At 37.2% G+C, this 17,928-nt stretch overlaps 1 protein-coding gene and 1 pseudogene across 1 annotated transcript; both read right to left on the reverse strand.

Moving 5' to 3' along the window:
- Window positions 1–1,276: 1,276 nt before the first annotated feature.
- LOC106296436 lies at window positions 1,277–3,865 on the reverse strand (annotated as a pseudogene).
- A 3,871-nt stretch (window positions 3,866–7,736) lies between these two features.
- On the reverse strand, window positions 7,737–9,603 carry LOC106296811 (thylakoid membrane protein slr0575-like). Its single transcript, XM_013733040.1, has 9 exons — window positions 9,272–9,603; window positions 9,134–9,180; window positions 8,940–9,042; window positions 8,763–8,849; window positions 8,506–8,589; window positions 8,373–8,426; window positions 8,208–8,288; window positions 8,036–8,081; window positions 7,737–7,940 (listed from the first exon to the last, which is right to left on the reverse strand). The coding sequence occupies exons 1-9, from the start codon at window positions 9,554–9,556 to the stop codon at window positions 7,867–7,869; spliced, it is 861 nt and encodes a 286-aa protein (XP_013588494.1). The 5' UTR covers window positions 9,557–9,603; the 3' UTR covers window positions 7,737–7,866.
- Window positions 9,604–17,928: the final 8,325 nt, after the last annotated feature.

A 17,928-nucleotide genomic window follows, 5' to 3' on the forward strand; every position in this document is an offset into this window, starting at 1 on the left:
AATTAATAATTTTGAATAATAAAGATTTTGTAAAAAAAATTTATATCATTCATCATTTTTGTTTAATTTTATATTATTAAAATAATATAAACAATCATATTCACCATATAATAAAAATTTACATTTTGTTCGTATATGTTATAATTTGAATTCTTAAAATGACTTTAAATTACTAATATTGTTAAAAGTCTCACATTTAAAAATTGTGATCAATTGTTTAAATTTTTCTTATAACAAGATACAAATGATCATAAAACTATATGAATAGAAATTCTCATTTAATAGATATTCATATTACAATTATATATATTTTAATACTGTTTAAATAAATTATATACCGTATAAAATAGATATTTTAGCTCTTAAATTTGTATTGAACAAGTATTGAGAACTTAAAATTATTAAAAGTCAATGCTGAAATTTGTTTTTTAGCAGTTCAAAATTTTTTTATAAAAAATACAAATGATCATAAATCATATGAGTATGACGTCTTATTTAATAGATAACCATATTAAAAAGTATACTATATATATATATATGTTAATATCATTTAAATTTAACTATATACCACAGAAAATAGGTAAATATGGTTGTTTTGATTATTTATCATAAAAAGATTGTAAATAAAAAGAGTGATTATGTTGATTTATTTGTTCGTGCCAATTTAAATATATATATAATAGTTACTTGGTTCTCAATGATTCAATGATTCAATATATATTTTTTATTTATTATTTTATAATATGTAAGAAATGCAAAATAAATAATAGTATATATACTTAATGTTCGTTCGGCATAACGCGCGGATCTTAAACTAGTATATAATAAGTATGATGTATTATAACCATCTTGTTGGATGGTCATCTGAGTTTCTTTTTTCTTTTTTTTGGGTTATAGTTTCAAATTGCTGTTTAGATAACATGATCAAAAGACATTCAAAATCATGTGGAGTCAAGGAGACGCATGAATCTCAAATACAAAAACAACAACCTTTTCATATCAATCAAGCTTTTGTAACCAAATCTGAAAATGTAATATGAGATTCTTGTAGACATTCATGATTTCATGTTTCTTTCACGAGGATGTTCCGTTAGCGTTTTTAGTAAGTTTAGATTCAATGAGTTGAAACTTGGTTGTGTTTCATTCATTGCACCTGCCTATCGTCAATTCTATTGTCCCAGTGGACCGTTAGTGTTGTCTTGCAATATGGTTTCTTTCTAAACATTTGTGAGTTTGTGTGAACCAAAAAACATTCAGGAATAGAATTTGTGAAAGATTTGTTGTATTTGTATCAACCTTCATGACTAATGACATCACCAGACAAAGTCAACAGCATATTACTGATATCCCGGAGAGGCGGTTAATGAATCGCACTCTTCAGAGAGTTTCTAAATAAAAACATGTCAAAGGCCAACAAAAAAAATGACACCGGTAGTTATTCTATGCGGGTTTGTGGCGAGGAGAGCCTGAGCTACATAATGAAGAAGAAGATCTTTCACACCTTTGATGAGGGCAAAACTTTGTAAAGCAAATCTTTTTGCTTAGACAAGCAAATGCTCTTTCTGATATTCTCTCACAATAACAGGCACGCTCGTGGGCGGTACCTGAAAAAGAAAGATAGATGATGTTCCATGTTTTAGATTCTTCATAAATAATGCTTAGAGATGAGAGTTTTGAGGACCCCTAATGTGATGTTCTTATAGACTGACTTGCAAACGATAAAGTAAAGAACATCTTATGATTGATCTTACCATGCCGTAGTCTGTTATTATCATGGAAATGTAATCAGACGGAGTAGCATCATACCTGTCATTACAGACGTTTTTAGACTTTAGCAGCAGATTAGAAAAGTAGTACAAGAGCATAAAGAAGCTTACATTAAGTTGAGAAACTGTAAATTTGCGTTGTTGGTCAGACCATCTAAGTAGTTTATGCCTCCTCTTCCATGAACTTTTGAAATCACATTTGGATCACCTAAAGGAAGAGAACAAAATATCCAAATCCAAATCCAAGGCAATACAAAACTAGAGATGGCATTAAGATATGAAACAGAAAGAGATGGTGTTGATGCCTACCGAGCTCATTGGAGCAAATGGAATCCAGTTGCACCCGCTCATGGAACTTGTAGGCTTCGCAGCATACAAGCACAGGAACACGGAACGCACTTGCAACCATTGCAACACAAGCAGTGCCGACCCTCGAGTAAACTGTTCCGTTTGACAAAACTGATGAAGCGCCCAGAAACACTTTAGTGACTTCATGCATGATATACGAAATGGCGTTAATATGAGTGTATGTACAGTCAATCCCTCGTTTGATCAACCTACGAAGCAGTAGCTGCCCTTCAAGCTTCGGAAGAGAATCCACCACCAAGACACGGAACTTCTTCCTGAGTTCATGTGCCTGTAATAACACCATCTCAACAGCACTTGGAGATCCATAGGTCAGAAGCACAACACCGTCTCTTATTTTAGTAACAGCGTGTCTGACGATCGCTTTATCAGCCGCTACGATCTTCTCGCTAATGAACCGTTGGATATCTGATTGAAGAGCAGCCTTTGCTTCAGATTCAAAAAGCATAATGGGCAGCTTAGCAATCCTGTTCTTCACGAAACGTATTGCGTTTCCCATGCTAACTGAAAGCGGGCGGCATTCTATGAGAAAAGAGACGTAGCTGCTTATCTTAGCAGTCAAGTCCCTGTTAAGAGTCTTCTCAGGCGGTGTTGAATAATCTTTGACCACCTCCTGGAATGCTTGAAGCATCGCAATACACCTGGCATTGCCACCAGATATATCGCCAGAAAGATATTGAAGACCAACCTGATAAACACGACAACCGAGACTCATCAGAAGCAAGAGAAAGCAAACACCTTGTACACAGCAGGATGCATAGGGTCGAGCAGGAAGAACTTGGTCTCGAGATCAGGAAGCTGTGTCCCATGCTCATACTGAGGCAAATGCCTAAACAGCTCAACCCTGTTTTTAGCCTCAGTCTGTTTCACAACAGCACGTCTTTTCGCCTTCACGACTCTACTCTCGTCGTCATACTGCATGCGGGGGTGTGGAGCATCTTTCTTTCTATCTTTCTTGCTGGTTTAGCAGCTTTAACATTTGCTGAAGCCACCGAGCCTGAGCTCACTAGTGGCGCCTTCCCACCTTCAGCTGATAGCACACAGTATAAGCAAGATATAATCCCTACATGCAAAGCAAGGATAAATACATCTAAAGAGGCACCTTTAGAAGCAGCTCTTTGAGCTTCTTTAAGAGCTCGTCTCTCAGCTTTGGTGGTCTTCTCTTTCAATGGCTTAGAGCTCTTCTGCACCCCCACAACATTGGGATTCAAGTGAGAGATAGTTTGAAGGTAAGTGAGAGATTACCAGAGAGTCCAGGAGGAGGCATGTTCACGACGGAGACAGTGGTTAATCCACTAGGTGGAACGCTGCTGGATGTAGCAGCCGCCATAGAATCCATCCCGACGCCGGGAAGCGACGAAGCAAGAGAAGATCTCGAGAAACTCCCCCGGGAAACGCGTCCGGGAGACGCCGTCGGGGAAGTCGCGGCGGCTGGAGTAGGAGAACGAAGAGGGAGAGACTGCGGATGCAGCGGCGGCGGAGGAATCATGACGGGGGAGAGGGAGTTGCGGGAAGGAGAAATGGTGGAATCGGAGGCGATCGGGTGAGTCGAATCGGGTTGGGACGAAGTGAAGAAACCAACTTGGCGGACTTTTGGATCGACGACGGCGCGAGGGTTCCGTCGAGACTCCATCGTCGCCTAGGGGATGGAATTTTACTTCCCCAGACGACTAGACTGCAACGGGGAATATGGTTTTATTCAGTTTGGTTCTATTCCTTGGAGTTTTGTTTCTTTTTGGTTTTTGAAACTATACTGGATTTAACCGAATTAAACTATGGTTCCATTTGATTTCAGTTTATGTAGTTTAACTTGTTACGCAAAAAGACTTACCACCGTACTGAATCAATTAGGTATAATTTGGTTAGTTATGTTTCACATACAATATTGTTTGTTGGTCGGAACTCGTACGGATATGACCTACTCGTCGTTCAAATGCGTTTATTAGATCGGAGGATGGTTCGATTAAAAATAAGGAAATAAGCGGAAGAGTAAGCCGGTGCTCGAAGAGCTTAACCGGAAAAGTACAAGTCGGCGAGAAGATGAAAAGAGTTAAATCCTAATTTTTAGCCGCTAAGTGTGTGTGAATGTGTTCGGATCCCCCTCTTGGTCGTCCTCTTCCTTCTTATATAGCTTGTCTTCTCTTGTCTCAGCATTATAGGTTGTTTAGTTTCAATGGGCTTGATCTAGATCGGGCCGAACAACAAAGCCCTTGAGTCTAGCTGATGTGCTTTCTTCCTGAAGCCGAGCAAAGTGGTCGTAAACTGGGGTCGCGCGCTTGGTTGGGAACTACTCACTCGACCCAATGTCTTGGATTGACTTTTATGAACCTTGTGGATGGATGCAATCCATCTCCTACAATAGTCGTGAGAGGCATAGCCACCCTCAATGAATTTGTCAGGGTCGGTTTAGAGAATAGAGGATTTCGGTCGGGCTTTGATGAAGACATCGTGTCACTTAGTCGGTGTAGCTTTTCTTGTTGTACGGATGATGGTTGCTTATCGATATCTCGGTGAAAACGGTGCGTGTGAGCAGCAGATAATAACAGACGATTTACTCAGGGGTATGTCGTTACTCGGGGAAAAGTGCATTGATAACCAAATTTTGAGGTCGAATTGGGTTCCGGTTTGGCATTGGTCCGATTGGGTAACCAGTTTGATTTGGGTTAATGTATGGTTTGCTCCGAGAAACGGAACAGTTGTGAATAACATAGCAGGAAAATTGTGTGGCGACCTAGGCCCAATAAGCGCTAATGATGGCAATGCTGGAGAATTGTGCCTCCTTCCTTATAAATAGTCGGATTATATTTCCTCACTTCATTCTTCACTACATTTTCAGGTACTCCTCTCTCTCTATCTCTCTTCCAACTTGCCACCATATTATTAGATCGGATTTGTTGATCCGTTCATCATGTACGCCGTGAGTATCTGAACCAAAACGATGTCTCCGATTAACTGACTATCGACAAAGCAAAAGGGAAAGAACTTCGCCGCCGAATCGCCTCCGAGGAAAGGCTTGGCAAGTGGTGGGAGTTTTCCTGACGATTCTGGCTTGCTCCGTCGTGAGACTTTCACAGATGTCACCTGTCTGGATCTCGCCCGGTGTTTGCTAGCCGCCGACGCTGAGGAGTTGCAGCTGAGGGGAAACGAGGACGATAGGGACTCGGTCGAAATTGACAGTGTCGATCCAAATAGCTCTGAGGGTCCTTCTTCAGATGATCGGGCAACCTGCGTTGAGGAGGAGCCTCTGTACCTGACTTACTATCGTCCGAACTGGGTTTTCGAGCAACTACCGACGCTCTCGCCGAACTCGTGTGTCTGTCGGTCGTGGAAGGACAGAGCTGGGGGAACATAAGGTTTACTCGTTCCTTGGTCGAGAGCCTAAAGAAGCTCTTGAGAGAGTGTGGGGCCACTGGCGTGACTTTTCTTTTTCCGGGACGTGATCAACGACATTGGACGCCCCCAGTCGGTATTCAGTACATATATAAACAGTGGCGGAGCCACCCTCGTAGGAATGGGGTCAAATGACCCATGTGGTTTTTCCAAAAAAAAAAAAATTACATGTATTTCTTATTAAAAAACTTTGAAAATACTGTATTATTTTCAAATACTGTATTTCTTATTAACAATAAAAAAAATAAAAATTTCTTATTAACAATAATAAAAATTTACATGTATTTCTTATTAAAAAACTTTGTCAATTAGTATGTGAATTTATTTCACATTGTGACCAAGAAATTAAAGAATAAAATTATTATTGTTTTGATTAATTTAAACAAAATAATATACTTTAAAATAGATTTTTTTTTTATATTTTATCAATATAAAATATCGACATACATTTGATTTAAGTTAATGAACATGAAGTCCAACTAATAAATCAAAACTCAAATCCAAGTTCAAATATCCAATGAGTGTATTTGCTACTTTGTACAAGTTTCTCAAATCACACGCATTAAACCTCTATTTCTCGTTCAAATAAAACTTCATTTTTGATATATGAATACATTATTCATAATATTCAAAAAATAGTTCCAACAAAAACACGTATATTAAGAAAATCATTTTTTGTCTAGAAAATATCATTAAAACTATAAATTAATGTTACTCAGTCAATTACAAAATATATTATCAATTATTATTGGTTACACAATTTTTAATAAAATAAAAAATTACCTAAAAAAATAAAAACATCTTATATGTTCTTTTGATTGTTGTAATTCATAAACCCGTGAGTATATGCACGATCGTTTATCTACTTCGCATTCCCCGTCAGTGTAGACTGTATTAAGCATTTAAAGTTATAATTGAGTTCTATAATTCAATAAAGAGTTCTGATTGACAATTCTTATCACATACAAAGTTGTTAGATCTTCTGACAGCATCTCCAATCCCTAACTATTTTCACCTCTATATGCTATAATAGAGGTAAAAGTGCTACATCTCATCTCTATTTCCACCTCTAAAATAGAGAATGCTATTTTTTCCTCTATTTATAGAGAAAAAAATAGCATTCCTCTATTATAGAGTCATACTTTTTTATTTTCAAAATAGTCCTTTAATTTTCAAATTTTTATAGTTATAACCAAAATAATTATATTTATAGAGAAATACAATTTTTGTAGGAGTATAATAACATTTTTTATTTACATAATAGTCTTTTAACAAAACTTTAGTTTAAAAAAAATCATAAGTTTATGAAAATATTTTAAAAGTTAAAAATAAATAGGGTTAGTTATCAACTTTTATAAACAAAATGTATTTTTTTGTAAAATTAAAATAGAATCTTTTGAGAATATTCCTTTATAGAGACAAAAATAGAGAAATACATTGGAGAGAAACATAGGAGAATACATTGGAGATGGTGTAAGAGCATCAACAACGCTGATTCTTAACCAAAAATCTTTAAAATTAAATTATTATAATAATTTGTGGGGCCCAAACAATTTAAGAATCTGTGTCAACTTTGTCTCTTGCAATCTCTAGCTAAGGATCGTTTTACTGACAGACACTTACTGTGTGCGGGTCCACCGCCACGTGAGAATCCACGATTGGCTATATTTTTTTTTTTTTTAAACAAAAATAATAAAAAAAATTTACCTGGGTTATCGAGCCATCAGTATCGGCGTTGCTGATGCTCTAACGTATCTAAGGGCAGTTCCAACAGTGGTGTTTTGCGGGGTTCTTTACAAATAAAACAACATTTAAAAAAGATTAAAGAATAAAGAGAATGCCAGTTATGAAGAAAGAGGGAACACACGATCCTTTATTAGCAAACGTCTTTGTTTTACTAGCTGACATTGATTTTTCAAAATAAAACTTAACTAAATAATAAAATATTATTTTATTTTTTTGTTAAAGAAACTTATGTAGTTTCTGCCGTTGAGGGTGGCCTAAGATTCAGATAACACACCAACGAAAAAGATTTAGTAAATGGTGACAGTAACTTCAATTGAATGTAAGATGATAGGTATATGGATTGCTGTTTCATTTCTCCGCTTCAAATGTGACACTGGTAGATCCCAAGTCCACTAAGGTTATAATTATCGTGTCAGCGTAAACTCTGATCCTTAGGTTCTACATTGGTTATGAGGACTGGCCCGATGCTGGACTAATCATAAAGATTGACATAATACACACGTAGACAAAAAGAGAGATATCTGAACTTTTTATACATATGATGATTATACAAAGTTGATATACAAGAGCCAAGTGATCTTATATGCTTTGTTCATATTCAAGAGGTCGCAGAAGATGCAGAGACGTTAGAAATCAGTCTTACTTCATAGAGATTCTCACTTTCTCCTTTACCTTCGAAACGAAAACATTAAGACAATTATTAAAGATTCAGAAATTCAATTTAAGACCTGAGAGCGTATTGATGAACGACTACCACTACTACTTACCAACTTCTGCAGTGATGTTTGGTCCAAAGAAGGAAGTGAATTTCGCCTATGAAAAAAAAATCAGGATGTTTTCAACTAATTTTATGTTCTTGTACTTTTTGGAGACTACATTTGATGAAAACAAAAGATAACTAAGATATATGTTCCCTATGTGTTCAGTCTTGACTCTGACCTGTCTTTGTTCGAAATCTGACAACTTGAGAGCTTTGGCCTCAAATACAAGGACCAGGCAGTAACGACCATCGGCGAGGACCTGAAAAGATGATCCTGGTAAGTTAAGTTTCATGGGTCGGTCAAATGTCCATGTCAAATGCAAGTAAGCAAACGAGAAATACACCTCTTCCTTTATCATCGTTAAGATAGGTGCACTACGTCTTGGGATTCCTCCGCCCTAATAATCGAAAGAGAGCGGTTAAAGCGCGGATGTAGAAAAGTGTGTGTTTTGTTTCAGTATAAAATAAGCTTAGTACCAGTCCATACTGAAAGATCCGTTTCAGTGCTTCTTCCAAGTGTTGTTCATCTCCATAACGGTATCTCGTCACATCATTTCTAACCTGATAAAAAGCAAAAGACTCTTCAAGACCACATCCGCTGGGGAAACTAATTATTTTTTAGCCTAACAGGCAAAAGGGAAACTAAGCTGAGACTAATCTAGATTTTAAATGTCGAGATCACGTCAGTTCAGTTGTAGAATTTATGTAAAAGAATAATCAGAAGTACAAAGTACCTGGGTTAAAATAGGAGTAGCAGAGCTCTCCCTAAGCTTCACCGCATCTGCGTAACTCAAGCAAGGAACTGGTTTGAGTTCTGCGTACTGCAAAGGAACCAAAGAAAGAAATGAACAACTCTAATACACAAGTCAAATTTCAATATCTCAGTAGAGAAGAGATGGATGGCATGGTACCTTGAGTGCCATACCGATAATAGCAAGAGGAAATCCATAAGTTAGCATAATAGCAGACCACTCAGATCCAGGAAGGATGTTAAAGTATGCCCCGAAACCGTACCTGCAAGATTATAACACAATCCACAATTAAAACACACACACACTTCACTATAGCAGCAAGTAAGCAAGCAAAGAAAGAAAGAAACTCTCACGAGAGGAGGGAGACCCCGAGACCTAGCCCAATAACACCAAATGAAATCTGCACGAACATGTAATCATATATCGAAGTTTCATGAGAATCTTGTTTTTTTTTTTTTTTTGGTTAAAAAGGGCGGGGTCGACAACAAAACCTTGGCTAGAGTGAATTCATCATCAGGGATCAAAGTTTTGTCACCGGAGGAAGCCACGGAAGGAGACGAGCTCGTGGAGTCAGCAGCTCTTGCCACGAAACCGAGCCTCAGAGTCTCTCGTTTCAGCTTCGTCTCCGGGACGTAGAACCATCTCTGCTGTTTCGTTTGTGAAACCACGGGTAGATTCTCGTGGCGACGGTCGTAGAGACCTGATCGCCGGTTGTTTTGGCGACGGAGATGGAAGGGTAAGACGCTGGTTCCCGAAGCTGCCGATATGGATCCCATTTCTCCTCTCTCTCTCTCTCTCTCTCTCTCTCTGTGTACATGTGGGAAGAGAGTAATGTGAGGCTGAGGCAATAACCACGATTTCTCTCCATTCTGATTTCGGTTTACACAAACCGGCCAAGCTTTTCGTCAACCGTTCTTTGTAACCGGTTTTCACTAAACCAAACGAACTGGCCGCCAAAATTCTGGTTTAAGCGTTTCATAATTCTGGTGCTGGTTCACGAAAACCAGGTCAATCCATTCAATACAATTCGGCTGTTTTAGTTCGGTTTCTTCACTATGGAGAATACGTGGGTGTTTCAAAAAAAAAAATAATATGCTGTAATTAGAGTTTAGAAACTGAATATTTATGTGTATTATTAATGAACAATAGAAGTTCCTTATATAAAGATTACAAAGTATAGGAAAAAAGAAATTATCCAAAACCTAATACAACATGAAATAGGAAAAGATCTAAAACAGAAAAGGAAAACGTCCTAAGTCTAAGACGGTCTAAACCGACCGTCTCTCTCTCCTCGGACGACCGTCTCTCTCTCTCCTCCTTTGGCCACGGCTTGGGCCTTGTCTTGGTCATTGGTTATGGGCCATCCACTTAATGATTTATAACACTCCCCCTTGGATGTCATAACCATACAGGATTCGTAGTACGCTTCATGTTGCCTCATTATAACCTTATCAGGAAAACTCAATGGGACAAAACCATGATGAAGGAAAAAGAGTACAACACGCACTACTCCCCCTGATGTGAACCTCACTGTAGGTTCTACATTCTACGCATCTTGGTGCGTGATATTTCCTTTATGTATAGGATGGGAGTAATCGGCCAGTTTCATTACTGAACCGTAATTAGACCATTTCGACTTCTTAGGTCGTTTCTCATGTCCTTTGACATTTAGTGTCCCGGTAAAGCATGTGTGCTAAACAATATGAACCATATTGTCCTCAGAGATCACTATTTGCTCTTTGCAAATCGTGTTTGCATGTGTCCATAGTCTAGGCGTGATCGTCTACTATCAACTGCTCTTTACTTTGGCGATTTATGGTGACCATCGACCATGTATCAACCTGGCCGAATCATGACCGGGTCATAGACCTCGTCTATAAGTGTCCACTACTTGCCTTGTGGAGTTTATACGGCAGCAGACCGTTCTGCTATGCTGGATCCTTACTTAGGGGATATGATGTCGGATTGCAACCTGATGGTTGATATACTAATCCGTGATCAAGGGATAAAGACCGGATGCCTTTTAGCCGATGGGCCGGACGTTTTTAGTCGGAGTGTTGGACGCCTTTAGCCAGGGGGTCGGACGCCTTTAGCCGGACACCCATATAGATTTATTCTATGCCTCTTTTAGGTTTAGTATAATCACAAGGAATTTCAAATATATGGACTGTATTGGATTGTCTTTTATACAACTCCAAGATCATGCGTGATCACTTTATTTTACATACTATAGGCAGCTGCTTTTCAGTCCATGAATCAGCTTAGGAACAAAGCTGTTCTTTCAATTTATCCAGTGATCCATATGCTGCTTACTACATCATTTGTATCTAATTTCTTTCTTATGACCAGACCATTTTCAATTTCGAAAATTCTGTAGCAGCAACCACCACATAGGAGTTTATCTCCTTATAATCTGTTCCTTTGATCTCTGTGAGTACCTTGTGTAACAAGCTATAATCTAATGCTGTTAAGTAGGAAGACATGAACACTCTAGACCTCGTGATTATGTGTTTTCTCTCACGGTTTCATTACCTCACAAGATCCATCTATTTCACTGGTTGATCAGATGACGTTTTTTTATATGTATATGGCCAATACGCTCATCTTTCTTTTAGATACTTTGAACCTCCACGTTTTATCTTTTCTAATCTCTATGATCTTCTATGATTGTATGAGTACTATTTCGTGGGTTTATGATCCTCGCTTATCTCTTTATGTTCAAGTGCTATAACTTTATGTATCTTTATACAAATGTGTGTGTGTGTGTGTCGACACTTTCATGTGGTTCCATTATGTTTCAGACATGATCTATAGATTTGAGATCTTATTATCCAGGACCTTTATTACCCAGTAGCTTGGCGTCCCAAGACTACATGGTTTGGTACCTTAGATGTGTAGCTGCATAGCCTTTTCTCAATGTCTGTTTGGTTTCTAGTATGATCTCGGATCTATCATCACATGCACCATTCCTTTCTATCCGAGATCCCTTTATGTTTATGGAACACTTGGTCTATCTTGTATAGACTCTATAGCAACTTGATTATGTCTCTTCTAGGACATTCATTTGGTGCTAAGCTGGTTAGTCATTTCTCGGGTCAGTGTCTGGCATTTCGATTAGCTTCTCAATTGGATAGCTTTGTATAATCTTTCTTTGGACGTCTTAAATCATAATGTATAGTCCGAGGATCTTCTGCCAAGACAATGATGGTTTCAAACCATTCTTATCATTCTTTATCCAGCTTATAATTTTTCTCCCTTTTTGTTTGGATAGACGGATGCAATCCGTGTACTTGGCCACAATATGATCACCCATGTTTGGCTCAAGTTTTCTTTATAAATCGTGGGAGAAAATAATACTCCTATCCAACATATATTCCCAATCCTCTTTTGAGGTTCCATCTTAGACGGCACATATATGTATGTGGTGGTTTATTCAAAATCTCTTAAGATGGTGTATGTCTGGTTTTATGACCCGTATTCAATCTGTATACCATTTCATGATTTCTTACTTGTTTTTATGCCCTTTAGGCAACTCTTTAAAATCATTTATATGTTCAAGTAAGATCAGACAAGACATAATGAAGTCAAAACAAACTTTTATTTATATATAAAAACGTGAATGCCTAATTAGGTTAAAGCAAAACACAAATCAAAGACTTAATAAAAATTATCATGTCGAGATCTTTCTTTAGTCAAATAGATAAGTCGGCATGTCCATCTATTGCATTAGACACAGCTGCCTTGGATTCATCTTGATCCATTTCCTCAGGATATTTCATCTCACTGTTTTTCTTTAGTACCTTGTCATTCTCAATCACCGTTAGGCAAGAGATCAGGTCATTGTAAGTGGTAGAACCTCTTTCTATGTAGATATGTTTTGACAACAAATCTTCTGGATGGAATGTGGAGTATGTCTTGAATAGACAATCATTATTTGTTACCTCTTCTCCACATAATCTCAGTTGGTACACGACCCTGGACAAGGCAAAATGAAACTCGGCCACTGTCTCAAAGTCTTGGAATCTGAGACTCATCCATTCATGTTTGACCTTTGGTAATAATACCATAGTGTATCTGGACTTTAATTCTGTCCAAAAGTCACGAGGATTCTCAATATGTAGATACTGATTTCTCAGTTCCTTAGTGAGATGATAGCGCATTATTGTAATGACTCTTAACTTTTCACTTCTAGTTACATAATCACCCTGAATGATACTCCTTACGAGTCCTCTTGATTTCAGGGTAACTGAAGTGTTCATTACCCATTCTAGATAAATATCGCCAGAGAGATTTACATAATCCATGGGATTGAATCTCGGCATCTGAAATCATCAATCAATTCATGATTTAGAATTCTTGCAACTAATTTAAATGATCAGTGCACATGATTTCATAAGTCTTATCTATAATACTTTAGGCTACACGGCTTTGCAATATAATGCTTAGCCCATATGGCTTTGCATTGTGATGTTTGTACCTCACGACCATTATGTGATACAACGATCTTAAGGATCGGATCATAATGCAATCCGGTTTATATAACCATGCGGCTACTAAACCACACGGTCACTTTGATATTCACTAAGCCACACGGCTTTTAATCAATCAAGGGCACAAGGCCGCAAGTGTGAGCAATGCATTAGGCCACACGGCCATATACTAGGCAGGATCTAGATTCAATTCTATTTCTTAGTTGTATATCTATTAAGTTTTAGAATTAAATAATCTAGCAACCTAACTCTCATTCAATATGTAAATTTTTTAAATCAATCTTTCAATCTTTTAAATAATGAGAGATTTAAGGTTTCAAGGCCTTTAGGAATATCAATCAAGATTAAGGGTTTCAAGGCCTTAAGGATTTAAAACGAGATTTAGAGTTTTAAGCATTTAAACTTTCAAACAATGCCTCACGGCCAAGGTATATGCCTTACGGCCAAGTAGGAGCCACACGGCTATTTAGTTCAATTCAATGCCATCCTTAGAGTAATATCTAGGTTCAATTGAAATCAATCAGGTATGATCAAATTCGATTATGAAAGCAATAAGGCCACATGGCCATGAGATGATATAATCAAGATCTCTATCAAGTTTAATTAGGATTTTAGTTTAAACATGTCAAGCAATACAGATTCGAGTTTAAACAATCCTATCAATATCTTTAGGTGATCAAACAAACAAGCAAATTTCAAATCAAACAATTTTAAAATCGTTTTTCCAAATTAGGGTTTCAGGGGATTTCGAAAACTTTGATCTTTGATCAAGGGAGTTTGATTTGAGATTCAAAATCATTAAGACTTTGATCTTAATTGATCAATGGATCAATCTCGAATTATGGGTTAGGGGACCGGACTTATTCGAGCTCTGATCTACTCGTTTAGGGTTTGATATATTTGTCTTAAGGCTTTCATCTTAGAGATTAGTTTTTACGGTTTCAACCTTTACAAACAATCAGCTTCGATTCATGTTCTCAGAATTTAGGATTACCTTTGTTTTGCAGATTGTAGAACCCGGACCACCAAGAGAACCTCGAACGAACACGAGATGGGATGAGCAGGAACGGTCGTGTGCTGAGGCAAGACGCGTCTGATCGGGATCGGATGGTTTGGCGTCTGATTGCTGATGTGCGCTGAGGACGTCGAACGCGTCTTCTTCTTGAGTTTGCGAGCGGGTTGATTGGGAACTCAAGCTGGCTGTGATGTGAACTGGAAACTGAGGTCGTCTAGAATCAGGAACACCTTAGAGCTGGAGCTGATCGGGTGTTTGTAAGCCGGAACGCAAGCAAGAACAATTTGGGGTTTTTCCGGAATTAGGGTTTCCAAAAGACCAAAAAAGCGCCATGTATTGTTTCTGCGAGTGTGGGCGCGTCTGAGATTGGATCGACGAATGGTTTTCTCTGATGGATTCGTATCGTCAAGAGCTTCAATTTGATATGTAGCTCGTCGTCTGGTTACTCCAGGTTTTAGAGATAGATTGATCTTAAGTTGCGCTTGGATTAGGGTTTATATGTGACGGATTTTAGGTTAGGCTTTGTCTCAGGGTTTTTGAGTCTCTCGTGCTGATAACGTGTTGTAATTAGAGTTTAGAGATTGAATATTTCTGTGTATTATTAATGAACAATAGAGGTTCATTATATAAGGATTACAAAGTATAGGAAAAAGAAAATTATCCAAAACCTAATACAACATGAAATAGGAAAAGATCTAAAACAGAAAAGGAAAACGTCCTAAGTCTAAGACGGTCTAAACCAACCGTCTCTCTCTCCTCGGACGACCGTCTCTCTCTCTCCTCCTTTGGCCACGGCTTGGGTCTTGTCTTGATCATTGGTTATGGGTCATCCACTTAATGATTTATAACATAATAATAAATAAAGGAATATGGATTATGGACTCCTACTTCTCGACTCAAGACAATCCGTAGGCATACTGTTATGGGTTCGGGTTGTAGATTTTTGTTTTTGGATTTTCAGTTCAAACCTTATTTTATTTTAATATATGGACTGTAAAATCTATAAATGTACTTGAAAATCACTCGAATTTTTTTATATCGTAACTTTTTTGGTTACATCTTCGAATATATTTTTTCGACAAAACAAATAAAACAATTACTGATGCATGATGTGATTTCATATACCGTCTTGACAATCTTCATTTATGAAAAAACGTCTCGACGTCTACAGTATAAACATGTAAATTCAAAGATAACTTCAAAAGCTTATAAATCAAAGTTTAAGAAAAATGTTTCTTGGCTTCTACAATCACCTGCGATAAATCTCCAAAATATTTTAAATCAGCAAGCATTTCATCTTCTAGTTCATTATCAATATAAATGTCAAGTTGTTTCTTAAGTGATATGCACTTGCATCCATGGGAGTGTTTATTGGAGAAGAATCTCACAACTGAACTTCCTAAGAACTTTTTCAATGTAATGAGATTGTGTCAAGGCTCTTTACTTGCATTTTTGATTCAAATTTCGAGAATCACATCCACTTCCCCTATGTATTTCATTGCAAAATTTGATGACAATAATGCTTTTGTAAATTCTACTTGCTATGTGGACACTTGTCCTACTGGTGTAACTTAAACCACTTGATAAGAAAAAATCATCAAACATTTGATGTCCCTACCTAAGTGTTATCTTTAGCACATACAATAACTTCTTCAACTTATATATTTTCAGTGATATCACGCATGCACCATTCGGTTACATTATGTTTGCACCATCTCAGTAATTTTACATTTACACCATTTCAGTAATGTTACATTCGCACCCTTTTGGTGATGTTATGTTCATAACTCTTTGGTAACACTACATTCTCACACCCTTTGGTGATAACACGTTGGCACCCCTTCGGTTACGATACGTTGGCACCCTTTCAGACATGATACCTTTGCACCCCTTCGGACACGGCAAATTCGCACCCCTTCGGATACGACACGTTCGTACCTCTTCAGACATGACATGTTCGCACCCCTTCGTTCACTACACATTTGCACCTCTTCGAGCACGACACATTTTCACCCCTTCAGACATGAAACATTCGTACTTCTTTGGTCATAACACATTTTCACCCTTTGGATGACGACCCTTTCGCACCATTGGGTAACAAACCGTTCGTACCCCTTGGGTGACGATCCATTCTCACCCTTTCGGGGATGTCGTGTTCGATCATCTTTAATAATATTTTTAAAATGAAATTAACATACCTTTGAGAATATACTCATGATGTATGTGATCGTCATTCTCTTATTTAAGTTTATCTTCTTTCGCCATCTTCAAAATTCTACACTCTCATACTTTTTTTTTACTTTGATGTAGTCTCTCGCACTAATACAAAAATCATAGTTCACAAGAAAATACTCTTTAAATTGTTGGTTAAGTGGGTTTAACCCAAATGGGTGTGAACTATAAACTTGGATAATGACTGAATCACGCACAATGTTACTATTCTTGAAGATTATTTCAACTTTATTCCAAATTTTGGGTTACACGAAATCTCTTTGTAAGATAAGAAAATCAAATTATCATTCTTGTTCTAGGCTAAGATACAAGAATAACAAATAGAACTTTAATGTTTTTTTTCGAATCATAGCAACTTTAATGTTTATATGTGTATCTTCAAAGATTTTTGATGATCTTTGAACAATGAATTTTTCTCTCTAACTACTAACTAGTTTCTGATTTTCTTTTGATTCAAATTGTGATTTCCCAATGCCTTCAACTCTTTATATAGAGTATTAAAGGTTCCAATAGTTAGTCCCAACAATTGCAATAGTTAGCGCCAACAGTTGCAATGGTTAACAAAGAAAATTAATTATTAACATCAACATTTGCAATGGCTAATCAAAAGTCACAAGGTTCATCACCAAAAACTTTAATCACCAACTGTTGCAATGATTTATCACTAACAGTTTTACAACGGTTTATCACTAATAGTTACAATCACAATTGCAATGTTTCAGTTCAATGGTTGCAAAAATTCACTTAAATATCCAACATAATATTAGTTTAATTTTGAAATCCGGTCGACTTGGAAACACGGAGGAACATTTCTATTTTTAACAATTTAGAAGTTTCGTAGGTCCACCGTCATTATTTGTCAATGACGTTCACGATGAATATTTCGCTGATAATCTCCAGCGGTGCTTAATTATATCTGAAGAACTTGTACTCAAGCACGTTCAAACATGTTCACTAGGAAGGAAAACTAAAAAGAGAAATTGTCCCGAGGGCCGGTCCTGAGGTTTAGGGGGAGATTTAGGGGGCTGTAGTCGGTTTTTAAAAATTTCAGCTAAAAATTTTTTTTTGGTAAATTCGGGAGCCTAAAAAAAATTTTAGAGGCTTTTTTCTATGTATTTTTTTCCAAAATTTTTGGGGGTCTGAGGCCAATGTTTCGTTAGACTTTGGCCATGACCGGTCCTGATTGTCCCTAGTCTCCCTATAAATACCCTAGCAAATTTTAGCACTAAAGCAACCTTTTTTTGTCAACAGCCTTAAAGCAACCTAACATAACAATACAAAGCAAAAAATGATATTAGAAAAAACATCAAACATGAAACACAGGCGCAGTCATATTCCAGCTGATGATGATCTTTTTTTTTTTTTTTTTTTTTTTTCTCAAACCCAAAATATAAAAAATTAAAAAAACAAA

The sequence above is a fragment of the Brassica oleracea genome, chromosome C6 (genome assembly GCF_000695525.1).
Source record: "Brassica oleracea var. oleracea cultivar TO1000 chromosome C6, BOL, whole genome shotgun sequence".
NCBI classification, from domain to species: domain Eukaryota; kingdom Viridiplantae; phylum Streptophyta; class Magnoliopsida; order Brassicales; family Brassicaceae; genus Brassica; species Brassica oleracea.

Excerpts from the sequence above, each read along its gene's own strand:
- LOC106296811 (XM_013733040.1), bottom strand. The coding sequence starts at position 9,556 with ATGGGATCCATATCGGCAGCTTCGGGAACCAGCGTCTTACCCTTCCAT. Across the intron at positions 8,590-8,762 it reads CTACTCCTATTTTAACCCAG|GTTAGAAATGATGTGACGAG; the intron begins GTACTTTGTACT and ends GCTTTTTATCAG. Across the intron at positions 8,289-8,372 it reads TAACGATGATAAAGGAAGAG|GTCCTCGCCGATGGTCGTTA; the intron begins GTGTATTTCTCG and ends TCATCTTTTCAG.